This window comes from Thermobia domestica, chromosome 8, assembly GCF_964235325.1.
Source record: "Thermobia domestica chromosome 8, izTheDome1.hap1.1, whole genome shotgun sequence".
Lineage (NCBI taxonomy): Eukaryota > Metazoa > Arthropoda > Insecta > Zygentoma > Lepismatidae > Thermobia > Thermobia domestica.
This window is the reverse complement of record NC_137461.1, coordinates 291,669,034-291,683,351: the sequence shown is the minus strand read 5'-3', so window position 1 is coordinate 291,683,351 and position 14,318 is coordinate 291,669,034. Positions and strand designations below refer to the sequence as shown.

At 37.4% G+C, this 14,318-nt stretch overlaps 1 protein-coding gene across 1 annotated transcript; it reads right to left on the bottom strand.

Annotated features, from left to right (window-relative positions):
* Positions 1-3,264: 3,264 nt before the first annotated feature.
* On the bottom strand, positions 3,265-13,490 carry LOC145692607 (putative multidrug resistance-associated protein lethal(2)03659). Its single transcript, XM_081767928.1, has 2 exons — positions 13,398-13,490; positions 3,265-3,409 (listed from the first exon to the last, which is right to left on the bottom strand). Exons 1-2 carry the CDS (start codon positions 13,469-13,471, stop codon positions 3,265-3,267), a joined length of 219 nt encoding a protein of 72 aa, XP_081624054.1. The 5' UTR covers positions 13,472-13,490.
* Between the last annotated feature and the right edge of the window lie 828 nt (positions 13,491-14,318).

Genomic DNA, 14,318 nt, shown 5'->3' with positions numbered 1-14,318 from the left:
CAACTGCTGACACTACACAGTTGCATTGATACTCTGACCAGCTGGTAGCAGATGGCCGATGTAACGAACACACAGAAGGACCTTCTTTTGGTACAGTGCTGGTTTCGGCTGTTTTGAAATCGGTTTATGGGATGCTAACCAATGATGACGGCGCCGTGGAGCTTCGTATAGGACCCACTTTTTTATCACATGTCAATGCCCTGTCCAGAAATGGCTCCAAAACAGTAAATAAACACAGGCGACTGCCGCGTTGCCTTCTGGCCCGGAGTCAAAACATGTGAGACCCATCGACCCAACTTGTAGTGCTTCCCAAGTTGATGGATGTGCTGCCGAATGGTTTCTCCACACACTGAATTGTAGTCTCAGTTCCTCTTTGTACATGTGTTGGTCTTCTGGCACGTGATGTTTTCGGGTGTTTCGTCACCGTCCTTAAACTTGTTAAACCATCGCTGCACTGTCCGCGTTGTCACGACACCATCACCAAAGACCTGGCATATCTTCTGTCCCGCAACAACGGCGTTTGATCTCCATTTGAACTCGTTCAGCATACATGCTCTTATGACGCTCTGTGGATGTCCCATGTTCCCTCTGTCTTTACGCAAGTTCATGGTGTGTCTGAATTGCCACAACCAGGTAGTATGTTGGATGTACCCACACCAACAACTGACGTTCGCCTTATCTCCACTCTCATTCAACTCACGGTGTGAGGTCCAATTGAACACAGACCTTCACACGAAAAGGACAGAACTTTCTTGGTTACCTTTATAGTTATGCACAAAAGTATAGCGTTTGGTCCAGGGCAGTAGTTCTCGATTAAGCATAATAAAAATTATCTTGAATATAATTTATGTATAATAATAATAATAATAATAATAATAATAATAATAATAATAATAATAATAATAATAATAATAATAATAATAATAATAATAATAATAAGCTAAAATAGTGTTTTTAGTTTCCAGAAGGAAACCAAAATTTTCCTTTCTTTCAGGCCTCAAAAACACTACCAGCAACACATTTTTTTGGCTTTGTACTATGTAGCTACCCCCTCTCAAAAACGACGGGCCTCCCCTACACAAACCTGCTGGCTACACCCCTAGTTCGATAATCTTTTCTCTTACTAGTTCTATTCTCTGTTCTATTCAGATTATTTTGGAGTGACGAAAGGAATCTTTTGTTGAAGAAAATGGTTAAACCAGAGTTTATAATTCGCTTTGATATAGAGCTGTCGTGCGCGGAATTTTCTGAAGAGTTGAAGGCAGGAAAATTTACTGAACTTATCAAAACTGCTAAAGGTCAACAAAAATACATTTTCAAGAGCGCAGCTAACATTGGATCATCCTCAAATATATTCCAATTAAATAGTGCATCCAGATCCTGTAAAAGTGTGTAAACATTATGAGACATTGCCAGCCCCAGCTCAGATGGTAAGACTTATTTAGAAAATAACTAAAGTTATTAAATTCGAACTCACAATAGTTCAATTTTATATGATGTAACCACTTTCAGATTGTTTACATTTTTGACGGGCGATAGTGTCACAATTTTAAGAGTATACGTACTCCAGAAAGGAGTCCGATATTTTCATTTTCAAACGTTGACAACCCTACTATACTCTAATTCTAAAATTTTCTCAGAGTATACCCTGTTTTGTGAAGATCAATGGATGGTAAAATACATGCCGTATATGAAAATAAACATGGATATTTAAACAATAATGATGAAAACGCATGTATTAATAACTAAATTAAAACATGAAGACTGGGAAACTACTTTATAGTATAAAAACATACTATATATACTATTATCTTGATGATGCTCCTTGAAACCCAAACTCAGAAGCTCCGTCCACGGAACATTCCTATTTTATTCACAGATAAGTTTTTCTTAATGGATAATAGTTTTCTGTATTATTCAAAACATAAGCAGATACGACTGAAGATTGTGAGAGACCCACAATAAACTTTTGCTTCGAAAAAGGTTCCGAGGCTGAAAAAGTTTGGGAAACGCTGCCTTAGATAAATTCTTCAATGAATTACTCAAATAGGTGTAGCTGCGCAAAAGAACTAACCTCCTGTGAACAGGAATAGACAAAATCTCTCCCGATGAGCCATAATTGAGTTGAGGAGTAAGATGGAATTACGAAAATCACAGTTCAACAAATCTTTCGAACTGATATTCACCAATCAAATCAACACGAAAGTGGACAAAGACACATCTGATAATTATTTCCATTATTCCATATTGGTAGAGTGCTGCAAAATATGCTTATACATAATACGTCTGTATAGGCATAGTAGTATAGTACTGGAAGATATGCCTATAAACAGTATGCCTGTATAAGCATAATATTAGAGTCCTGAAAGATATGCCTACGGTTTATAGGCAGTGTACTACTGTATCACATCTCCCAATGCCCTACTACCGTGTATAGGCATATCAGCTATACTGTGTATTGGCATATCTACCAATGCCCTACTACTGTGTATAGGCATATCAGCTATACTGTGTATTGGGATATATACCAATGCCCTACTACTGTGTATAGGCATATCAGCTATACTGTGTATTGGCATATCTACCAATACCCTACTACTGTGTATAGGCATATCAGCTATACTGTGTATTGGCATATCTACCAATGCCCTACTACTGTGTATAGGCATATCAGCTATATTCTACTGTGTATTGGCATATCTACCAATGCCCTACTACTGTGTATAGGCATATCAGCTATACTGTGTATTGGCATATCTACCAATGCCCTACTACCGTGTATAGGCATATCAGCTATACTGTGTATTGGTATATCTACCAATCCCTACTACTTTGTATAGGCATATCAGCTATACTGTGTATTGGCATATCTACCAATACCCTACTACTGTAGGCCTATATAGGCATATCAGCTATACTGTGTATTGGCATATCTACCAATCCCTACTACTGTGTATAGGCATATCAGCTATACTGTGTATTGGCATATCTACCAATCCCTACTACTGTGTATAGGCATATCAGTTATACTGTGTATTGGCATATCTACCAATGCCCTACTACTGTGTATGAGCATAGCGAAGCACATGCGCAGAAATGTATTTCAGGGCAGGTATAAAGCTTTTGGGTAGTTTTTTTTTAATGTACAAATTACTTCTAAAAATAGACTAAATTTACAGAATAGTCAGGATTTCGTACGTCCCTAGATATATCAGTCAGTATAATAAGGCGTGTTCATGAGACCTCTTATAACAACCTTAATTTTTAAATTTTCATTGAAATTAATATTGGGACTAACCTTCCCAACTTATCTCCCAGATATTTTGATTTGTGTCCATCTAATGGCTTGTACAGATCGTCGACATCCAAGTCTTTCTTCAGACCCTTTTTAAATATTGTTAAGGTCCATCTGAAATGTCAAGATAACAAATTAGAACTTCATCTACCATCGTTCATTATAATTATGTTTATATCTTTGAAAAAAGATATCCATTCGTACTTGTATTACAAATTCTATAGCAAATAAATCAAACAAAGGCATTTATTGTTCGGTTTTTGAAGCTTTTCTGTACACTTTTCTCAGATATTTTTATACTAATGACCATCGTCTGTATGTATATACACTGAACTATTCAGTTATGTTAAATAAAATGTTTTTTTTTTTTAATTTTAGTATTCAGAGAGAATTAATATATATCCCCTTCGTCATATTGAATAATATTCAGATTAGTTACAAATATACGTATATAACTATTCTCAATATCATTCAATACGACGAGGGGAATATCTATCTATGTATCTATATACACTGCTCCACAAAACTTAAGCAATTCAAGAGAACGTGGTATAAGTGACGTGTTGGGCACATTCAACACTGGTTAGTGGCATGCACATACACAGAGACACACAGGCAAGGCGAGCACCCACTCTATCGCATAAGCAGCACCGTTGCAAGCGCGGTGAACAACTTATGCCAAGAGGCGTACACCACAGCACAGTAGTGTCTGAGGCTCCAAGCATTGAGTTAGTGGTTCTTGCAATGGCTGGTAGACGACATTTGAGTGACTTTGACCGCGGGCGAATAATTGGGCGGTTGGAATTGGGCCGATCGCAAGTGGAAGTGGCGCAGGAATTCAACGTGAACAAAAGTGTTTTGTTGAGGCTGTGGAGTCGCTTTCAAAATGGAGGTGAAGTCAGTAGACGTCATGGAGGAGGCCGTCCGAAGAAGACGTCGGCCGTCGAGGACCGATTTCTCACAATTTCTGCCAAACGTAACCATCAAGCTTCATGCTCTCAACTGGCCAATGAGTTGTTTCAGGCTACAGGACAACGCGTGAGTCGTGAAACTGTTCTTCGGCGGCTCAATAGAGCAGGACTGTATGCAAGAAGGCCTGTGCTGTGTGTGCCATTGAAACTGGAGCACAAACGTGCGCGTTAAACGTCGTGTCAGGAACATATTGCATGCGGGGAACACCAGTGGGCGCGTGTCATGTTCTCCGATGAGTCGAGATTCAGCCTGTCGTCATATTCTGGTCGGACTTTAGTGTGGAGAGAGCCAGGAACACGCTATCATCCAAACTTCATTGTCGAACGGCCATCCTATAGCGGTGGTTCCATTATGGTATGGGGTGGATCTATGCTGGATGGGTAAACGGACCCATATTGGCACTCTGATAGCACAACGGCACCGGCATAAAATTCTCAATACACATGTACGCAATTTCCGCGGAGCATTTGGCCCAGACTTCCTGTTCATGGATGACAATGCCCGCCCAATCCGTGCACATCTTGTGTCCGAGTATCTGAAGAGCGAAGACATTACGCGTATTGCACGGCGTGCATATTCGCCGGACTTGAATCCATCGAACATGTGTAGGATGCTCTTGGGCAGCGAATAGTGCAGCGCAATCCACCAGCACATACTCTCCCTCATCTGCAAACAGCTCTCCTCGAGGAGTGGCGCCATCTGCCGCAAGACTTGATCAACACTCTGATTTGCAGCATGGAGGCCAGATGTCGTGCCTGTATAGCTGTTCGTGGTGGTCACACACCATATTGACTGCCTATGCCCTCGCACAATCCAGCTTCACCTATTGAGGTATCGTTGTGCTGAACTTTTTGGTCACTCTGTACATCCTAACTGTATTGTTCGTCTTCACTTGTGTTGCATTGTGTATCTGGACTATCTGTTCATTATACATGGTGCAGTGATCGTGTCGTTTTATCTTCTGCCACTTTCTTCGAGTTGCTTAAGTTTTGTGGAGCAGTATATATATATATATATATATATATATATATATATATATATATGTTTCATTACTATGTAGGATAATTTTTGCCTTGTAAAAATCAGAGAACTATACACTTACATCCTAATATCCTTTATCACCTTCAAAGTAGTCCCATCTGGCATGTGTGCAATGATCCCAGCGTTGTTCGCACTTTTGGAAGCACTCTTGGAAGTTCGCAGGGGAAAGGGTGTTCAGAAACCGTCGCGATTTCACTTGGCTGTCTTCGAAGGAGTCAAAACGTAGCTCTTTCAACACAAGTTTCACCTTCTGGAACAGGTGGAAGTCGCACGGGGATAGATCAGGGAAGTAGGAAAGCTGGGGGACCGTTGTCATGTTGTTCTTGGCCAGGAATTTCATAAAAACGAGCGAGGTGTGCGCGGGCGCGTTGTCATGGTGCAGTAACCAATTTTTAGTTTGTCATAGCTCTGGCCGTTTGCACCGAACATCTTCCCTCAGTCTCTTCAAAACCTCGCAGTAAAACTTCCCGTTGACATTCTGACCAAGTGGAACAAATCTCCTTATGCACAATTCCTCGAATCTCAAAAAAATTATCAGCATCGACTTTATGTTGCTGCGAACTTGTCGAGCTTTTTTCGGCCTTGGAGAGGATGGCTTCTTCCATTCTGATGATTGCTACTTCGTTTCCGGGTAATAACCATAGACCCAAGATTCGTTACCTGTAATGACTCTGCATAAGAAGTTTGCATACTATCGAACTCTTTGTTGCAGGTAAGTGCAGCTCTGAATCCGGAGGGTTTTTTGGTCGATGCTGAGAAGGGGAGGCACAAACTTCGCTGCAATTCGTCTTATGTTAAGTTTATCGCATAGAATTCGGACATGTACCGTACGACAGTCGAAGTCTGTTACAAACATCGTGAATTGTCTGCCGTCTGTCTTCGCGAATCACATCAATCACTTTCATCATCATTTGTGGTGTTGTTATGCATGTTGACGGTCGTCCAGAATATTTGTCATCCTCCACAGATTCACGGCCTTCTTCAAAAGGCTTGAACCATTCAATGTTCTTGCTTGACTCACTGCACTTTCACCAAATGCCTTTTTCAGCAGGCGGTGCGTTTCGGCTGCAGTTTTCTTCAACTTGACATACAACTTCATGCAAATCCGTTGCTTCTTAACGTCAGCGATTTGACAAATCGCAGAAGCACTGAAACACGCCCTGACACGCACAACTACAACTGGCAACTGATTGCGTCAAAGATGATGTAACTTGGGCTAATAAACGTACCTCGTGACATCTAGTGGCGGAATGTCGTACTGCTACTAGTTTGACCGGTAAAAAAAAAGTTCTCGGATATTTTGGGTAGAACTTCGTGTTAGAGGAGAACATATCTTGCATGTGTATTTTATTGAATTAATCAAGTTAAACCATACAAATTGGTCAGAAATTAAATACAGTATGGACTTGTTACTTTGTATTTTTATTTGTTTCTCTATTTATTCACTGAAGTTTAACGTCCCTTTAAATCACCGAGGCTACATGAGACGTGGACTTACAGTTTAAAATGAAATCAGAACCACCGCAATGCGCTCTGATGTTAATATTTTCTCATCGAGAAGCAAATCCAGTGTCGTGTTTATCAAAGAGGAGGGTTCTAATGATATTAATACACAACTAAACAAAAGCATATCCAAAACGAAACAAACTGTAACGCATGCTGATTTGATTTATGTTGATATTGTTAGGGGCATCTGTGTTATTTTATAATTGTGTAATTCAAAGTTAGTAGAATACATAAACTTCCATGTAACATACGCTTAACAAAAAGTATTTTTTGAGAAATTGCATAAAATATATTTTTCGTTGCTAAGTATAAATATCAAATATACCACATACAACTTTGTTCATTCCTAAAAATAAAAACTAATAAAAATTCTAAATGTCAGTTTCTTAGATACTTATGACTTCCTTGCAAGGTAATGTATATGAAAAAAAAAATCACAGTATAGATGTAATCTCATAGGATATTCAAGCACTTGTGGTATCTTTGCCAAGTAATTTCTCCTAGCAAATTAAAGGATTGGATGATTAATAAAGTATAATAAAGTTATTAACATTAGTATTTTAGTATTAAAGGTTAATCATTAGGGTGGAATTTTCAACTCGAATTTTCAACGAACATAATGGTTCGTTACTAAATACTCTATATTTTTGTGTGTGTCTGTCTGTTAGTTGCTAATTTTTTTTTTCAATTTTTGGGCCCTCCATTCGATAGCACATCAAAAAGTATTTGAAGAAGTAATGGAGTTTTTTGTCACTGTTACCATTTCTGAGATATTGGCCAAAATTGGCCAATTGCCGGAGATTTAAGAAGCCATACCTCGGGAACCGTAAGTTATAGAGAAATGATATTGATGTTGATCAATACCTAAGAGAATGGTGAACAGTTTGGTACCAAATAGTAGCCGGTGGCTACTATCCAATTGGCCACTGGTTTGGCCAATGGCCACCAGTTGATATCGGTACCAACATTTTTACCATCCTCTTAGGTATTGGTTAACACCAATATCATCTCTCTATGACTTTACGATTCACGAGATATTAGCCCAAAAATAGTTCCGATTTCAGGAGATTTAAGGAGCCATATCTCGGGAACCGTAAGTCATGGAGAGATCATATTGGTGTTGATCAATACCTAAGAGGATGGTAAACATTCTCATACCAAATAGGCAGGGTGCGAATTACCGGGGGGGATGAGGGGGATTTTCCCCCTCAATCACATTTTGTTCCCCCCCAAAGAAGTCAGCTTAAGTATCCCCTCCGGGGATGCTCGCTTTCCCCCTCAAACTATGCTTAGTATAACTCCAAATTTCACTGATTTTTGTTATTTCTTGTAAATTTAATCTTCTAGCTGTATTTCGAAATGATCGATGTAAACTGTTCAGTTTTGGCCATTTCTACTTACCACCTAATTACCCACTATTTTCAACGTTGTTTAGTAGAACTATATTATTATGACTACGGTTGTTACTTGCAACTGTACCTTCGTACCCTTCAGTTCGTCATCGTTTGTGAATTTGAATGTACTAATTGCGTATAACAAAGCCACATATAGATTTATAAATGTTCTTAGCGGTTGGCCAAGAAGAAGTAAACAAATAGCTTCTTCTACCATACTTGGCGAAGTTCGGATATGTCATATTCATCCTCTATATTTGTATCGATTATCATCTTATTTTAATTTTTGTTATAACATGTTATTTCATTTTCCAGTGTACTCTTTGTTAGCACATGGTCTTCATTCCTTAGTAGGTTGTTTGTATGCAACTCAAAAGTTGCATTTAATTTGTGATAATTAGCATAGTAATCACTGGTTTTACAGTTTACGGAAATGAACTTTTGAAACTGTACTCAAAATCTGAGATATAGGTATCCTCTCGTAAGTATATGTTAACGTACACGCTGGGGATACGCTCCTAGTGAGCAGACATGTTAATAAAGGTGATTTTAGGTGAATAAGCGAATAATTCAAGATTTGTTTCAGCATTTGTTAATACGACTGGTTCTCCGTGTCATTGTCCGTGTCTGTATAACATTTCAACTGGAGCGTTTTTTTTTTTTTTTTTTTTTAAAGTTAACCCTTCATTTTTCCATCTTTTCGCTGTACAGTTTGCTGTCCACGCAATTAATGTTGTCTGAAAAACTTCAGTGTAATGTTGTTACTTTATTTGAATAACGTAGCTCATAGTGAATCAACTCATCTTCAACCTAACAGTAAAGTAATTTTTAAGTGTTGACTTTCTGTGCCCATCACGGAATCGATATTTGGAGAAAAAAAGTCGTGATAAGCACAGCTTTAGCGGGAAGTAGAAGCACAAGCTCGAAATTTGATTGAGATATTTTAAATATTTGGCCTTCGATTTGACCTAGATGTGAGAAATCGGGACCAGCAACAATCCATTTCTTATTTGATAGGCTAATATCTAGATTTTCTTAAGAAAAAAAAATGTCAGGTTTAACTGATAATTTTAGTGGTTTTCACAAGACTGAAGTAGGTTTCTTTTCGCAACTTGTATGTATTAATGCAAAGTGGAAGCTTTCAATATGAGTGGAAAAATTAACATATGCTTGTGATCATGGCTATCGCTCGAGCCCGAATTATTAACTAAATAAACCTTAGAGAGCTACGGGACAAGAGTGAGTACAACATTAAAACACGTTCAGAAAGGTTTAGTGAGATGTGTGTATGTCAGACAATATATATGTGCTTAGTTATTGTCGGTAGATTTATTAAATTAATAAATCTCTTATTACAGATGTCACACTCACACACAACACACACACACACACACACACACATATATATATATATATATATATATATTATATATAATATATATATATATATATATATATATATGGGGGGTAAGGCATTTATTGTCTCATTTTGAAATTTGAACCTTCAGACTATGTCCTTTGGCCTAATTTTATCCCCTCCAATATAGATTATCTAATTCGCACACTGCAAATAGGTATCGGTGGCCAACTGGCTAACTGGCCACCGTTCCTCGGACATTGCCCAAAAAAGTTCGAATTTAGGGAGATTTAAGGAGCCATACCTTGGGAACCGTAAGTCATAGAGATGATATTTTACGAATTTTGCGAATAAGAGAAGGTGCGGATAAAAAGATTTACTTTTACATATAGGAACCATCACAGTTATCCTTCCCACTCCATCTCTCTATTCTTTTTTAAGTTCCTTGTGACAATATTCCTGCAGCATTCTCAACTGCTTATATTTTATTTCTAATAGTGCGGAAAAGTTGTCTTTTGATGTAAAAATAATAAAAACAGAAAACTAAAATTTTACGATAATTGAAGTATGCTTTGAGGTGCTGCAAAGACGATAAATCTTCATAAATATGACATTTCTTATTCCATTTCAGCCTCTCCTATGCTTCTTTTATTTGCTCCGATTGCCCTAAAATTTTACTTTTGTCTTTTCGCGTCAAAAGGTAATTTTTCACACTATTAGAAATAAAGTTTCAAAAAATCAAATTTTATCGTTCCACGCTACTGACCATGCTATCTGCGGAATGCTACTAACAACACATGATATATATATATATATATATATATATATATATATATATATATATATATTATATATATATATATATATATATATATATACAAAGATCATTGTGGCGCTGTTCCTATTTCAACATTCCTTGGTTCAACCAAGTAGTTCCTTAACATCATCGGAATGTTGTTTTCATACTCCAAAATTAATGCTGTCGTCTAACTTAACACCGCTGAACACCATCTTTAATGTCAAACTGGTAGTACAAGGCTTCTGTTAACCGTAACACCGAACTCTTTGTAGTGAAGTAATACGCTGAACTGGTAATCATGCTGTGATCAATGTGCTGTGTTAAAATTGAGTTGTATCAACACCATAGTTTTTTAACTGCTTACAATCCTAGTTTTCACGTCTTATTTGACGTTCGCATTAAATCCTATCAATCAATCAGTCACCGGTGTTATTTTCACATCGGCTAATGTTAAACCGGTAATACTGGGCTCGTGTTAACCGCAACACCGGACCCTTGGTGTTGAAATAACGCGCTGAAGTGATAGTCATGCTTGGACCACTAACTTATATTCAAATTAAGTTGTATTAACACTCTTATTATTATTATTGTTATTATTATTATTATTATTATTATTATTATTATTATTATTATTATTATTATTATTATTATTATTACTGCTGTATAGGTTTAGTACACACGTTAATGTCGCTGTACTTAAGCTCTGAATGACTAAAGTCAATGCACAATGCCGGTAGCAATGAGGCCAGCACAATTCGTGGGTTGTTGAGCAAATAAACTACGCACTGCTGTCCGATGGGTTCTTCTCCGCTCTCTTCCTTCATCCAGCTATACATAAGGAAAAGCCCACAAAGGCTAAATGGATTATTCAATACGCAAATGTATCACAAACGATTGTGCACACAACAGTTTCAGTGACAATATTTTGAGGTTCTTGAGATACATACATTACTGTCGAACAGTGGCAAATCAGGAGAAACGATTTACACACAATAATTCAAACATTGTAGCCATCGTCTAGCAGATTGACCTGTTCCCGTGAAACAACAAAGCCAAGTAGCATTGTATCCGATCGATACTGGCTCGGCTTGGCCCTTGGAAAAGCCATATGCTATTGCAGTCAGGACAATGTGCTGACCACACATTGTTACTTAGGCTTGAGTGCAAAAGTTAGCTACTAGGTCTTGTCCATATGGACTGTCGTACCACGGAGATACATTTCAAGTTCAAGTATAGATATTGTACCCGAAAGTGCTGTCAATAAAAGGATACGTCAATACGCATGGCAAGACTGGAGATAAGCATTAAAACAAATAACAACTGTCATGATGTGTGCAGGCATAAGTCATCTTGAGCTATTTCAAGACATGAATCAAGTAATGTTTACTCCCACTACTATTGTACCAATAAATTAGCTACTGATCTGCAAGAAGAGTGGGAGTGAATTTCCTGCTACTCATGAAAAGGGGGTGGGACATAACGATTCAGTAATAGAAGCTCTTAGCTTTCCTGGTCCTAGACTTCCCGAGACGAGACATAAATTTCGTGATATAATTCAAGTCGAGACAGGCCTCTTCCAATAGAAACAATCCGAGAGGAACCATCTGGTAGAAAACTCTACCTACTTCGATCCAAAGCTATTTGAATTTGTGATGGACAACATCCTGCCCGTGGGAATTCTCAATTCTTCCGTTTTCTCCAACGTTCCTATTCCACAAAATCTTCCATAAACTTTCACTTTCATTAATCATCCATAGACGCTAGTGCAAAATATTCAAACGCGTGGTGTCGGATTAAACATTTAAAAAATATATATATATCTGCCAATCCACAAAAGAAGAAACAACTTCATAATTATATATGACCTCAAACCAAGTGTTTCAGTTTTCTTGCTCAATCCTTGTGTATTGAACTTCGTGTACCCATGGAAACTTTCATTTCTTTATCACGGCATTGAATGAAGGAAAACATTGATAAAACGTTGAAAGGTTAAGACGAAAATTTTCACATGTTTTAGCTGCCTTATCAGTAATTGCCTTAAGATTATTCAATTCAATAACTAAGACCAGTGGTCGCCAAACTTACAAAGCTTCTTAACTACCGTACCGTTCTAAACTCCTCTTGTGAGCTACCAACCGAAAGAACTACCATAAAAAAAAGATAATCTTACATTTGTTTATTTTCTATAAACTTAGATCTCTAATAAATATTAAATCAAACTACCCAAGTTAGCAAATGTCTAATATATACGAAAAACATAACGTGCACAACCCCACGCGTATACAATTCAACTGTGAGATGAGGCTGACAATAGCAGTTGCGTGTGAAAAACAAGCAGTTGTCGTCGTCAGCGCCCCCTGCCGTTAGCGTCAGCTCAGTAGCGAAATCAAGGTTAACCAACCGGAGCGTTAAATGTGATCTACTGAAAATGTTCCCATGATATACTATAGATATACCACATTGACTTGACACCTTGTCTTCCGTTCCGAGCGCTGCTATCGACTGAAGGAATTCCACTGCCTTTCGCTAAGGCTCTCTTGCTTAACAACAGCTGAACCCTCAGTGGCTCAACGCAAGGGTGTGAGCCTTAGTTCGCATTTTCGCCACGGCTCAAGGCATTTTGGCAGCGCTATAGTAGCTTGTGATAGACAGTTTGGCGATTAATGACTAGGGCTGTTGATATTTCATCCGTGTATATTTTATTAAAGTGACATTTTAAACGCTTTGTATTAATCTGAGGAATTATTTTAATATCACTGTGTAATTTTAATTACTACATTGTTATAAAAGCAATGAAATATTGTTATAATTTACGGCTTGGTTCAAATTTATAATATTAACCGTTTTCTTAAATATTATTGTTTTCCTTCACTTTTTTGTTAAAAAATCGAAAAAAGGTTTTAATTTTTGAATTAGAAGTATCTCCGTAAAAATCACATTGAATATATAAGCTACTGCTCATCTTGTTATTGCACGAACCTGTGAAAATTGTGACATTACACTTTAGATGCTTATCAACAATAATTTACTTACCCAAATACTAGAACTGATAAGGGATTAGCCTTCACTCTGGGGCTTATATTTTCCGCACCTTTTCCACTGTTCATTGTGTATCGAATTGTTATCTCAAAGGTATTGTTTGATAATAAATGTTATCTGGAATTAAATAAAAATGATTTAAAACCTAAAGAAAACGAAAATAAACTAAGTTCGTTATACTCTTCACAGTTTATACATATCCTGTAAGGGAGAGTGGGACAAGATAAAATACTTATGTTTCATTACAAGTAAACCTTTTATATAGTTTTTAAAATCTAAATTAATTTCTTTATTATTAAAACCTTTCGCTTTCAGTTTTCTTAACCCTTTTAAAATCCATTTTTTTAAAGGTAAATTATAGACTTCCATTTAATCAGGTACTGCTTCATTGCTATTTATCGTAGGATCATGGTTCATACTTCATTGTTTTCACAATAGAGCAACATTTCAAATGGTAGCATTCCGGTTTCCCTATCATGCCCTTGAGGTGAAAAATTTTGAGAGAAATCGGAATTTTTTCTGAGAATTTTTAAAATTTTGAACCCCGTTGCTCCCCCTCTCCGTATTAATGCACAAGTCTCAAAATCAACTAAAAATACTAAGGGATATGCTGACTGTGGTACAAAATTTCAAGCTTCTATCTTGAATAGTAAGGGCGGGGGGAAATATTTACCAACGAGCTAAGAACATCATCACAATGCCCCAGATGACCCAAAATGACAAGGATGTAACATAAAAATTTCCTGAGACATCCCTATTTATCTTTGAGTCATGTATTGTACTCCCATGCGCAAAAAATATTGCGCGTATACTGTAACTCACGATTTTTCGCAATTATTCCATTTTCCTTATGTTTATGGGTAAAATTCAGTTATTAGTATGTGGAGATAATAGAAAGCAATCCATCTAAGGAGA

Coding starts and splice junctions, on each gene's coding strand:
- LOC145692607 (XM_081767928.1), bottom strand. CDS start 13,471: ATGAACAGTGGAAAAGGTGCGGAAAATATAAGCCCCAGAGTGAAGGCT. Junction 3,410..13,397: donor TTATCAGTTCTAGTATTTGG/GTAAGTAAATTA, acceptor TTGACATTTCAG/ATGGACCTTAACAATATTTA.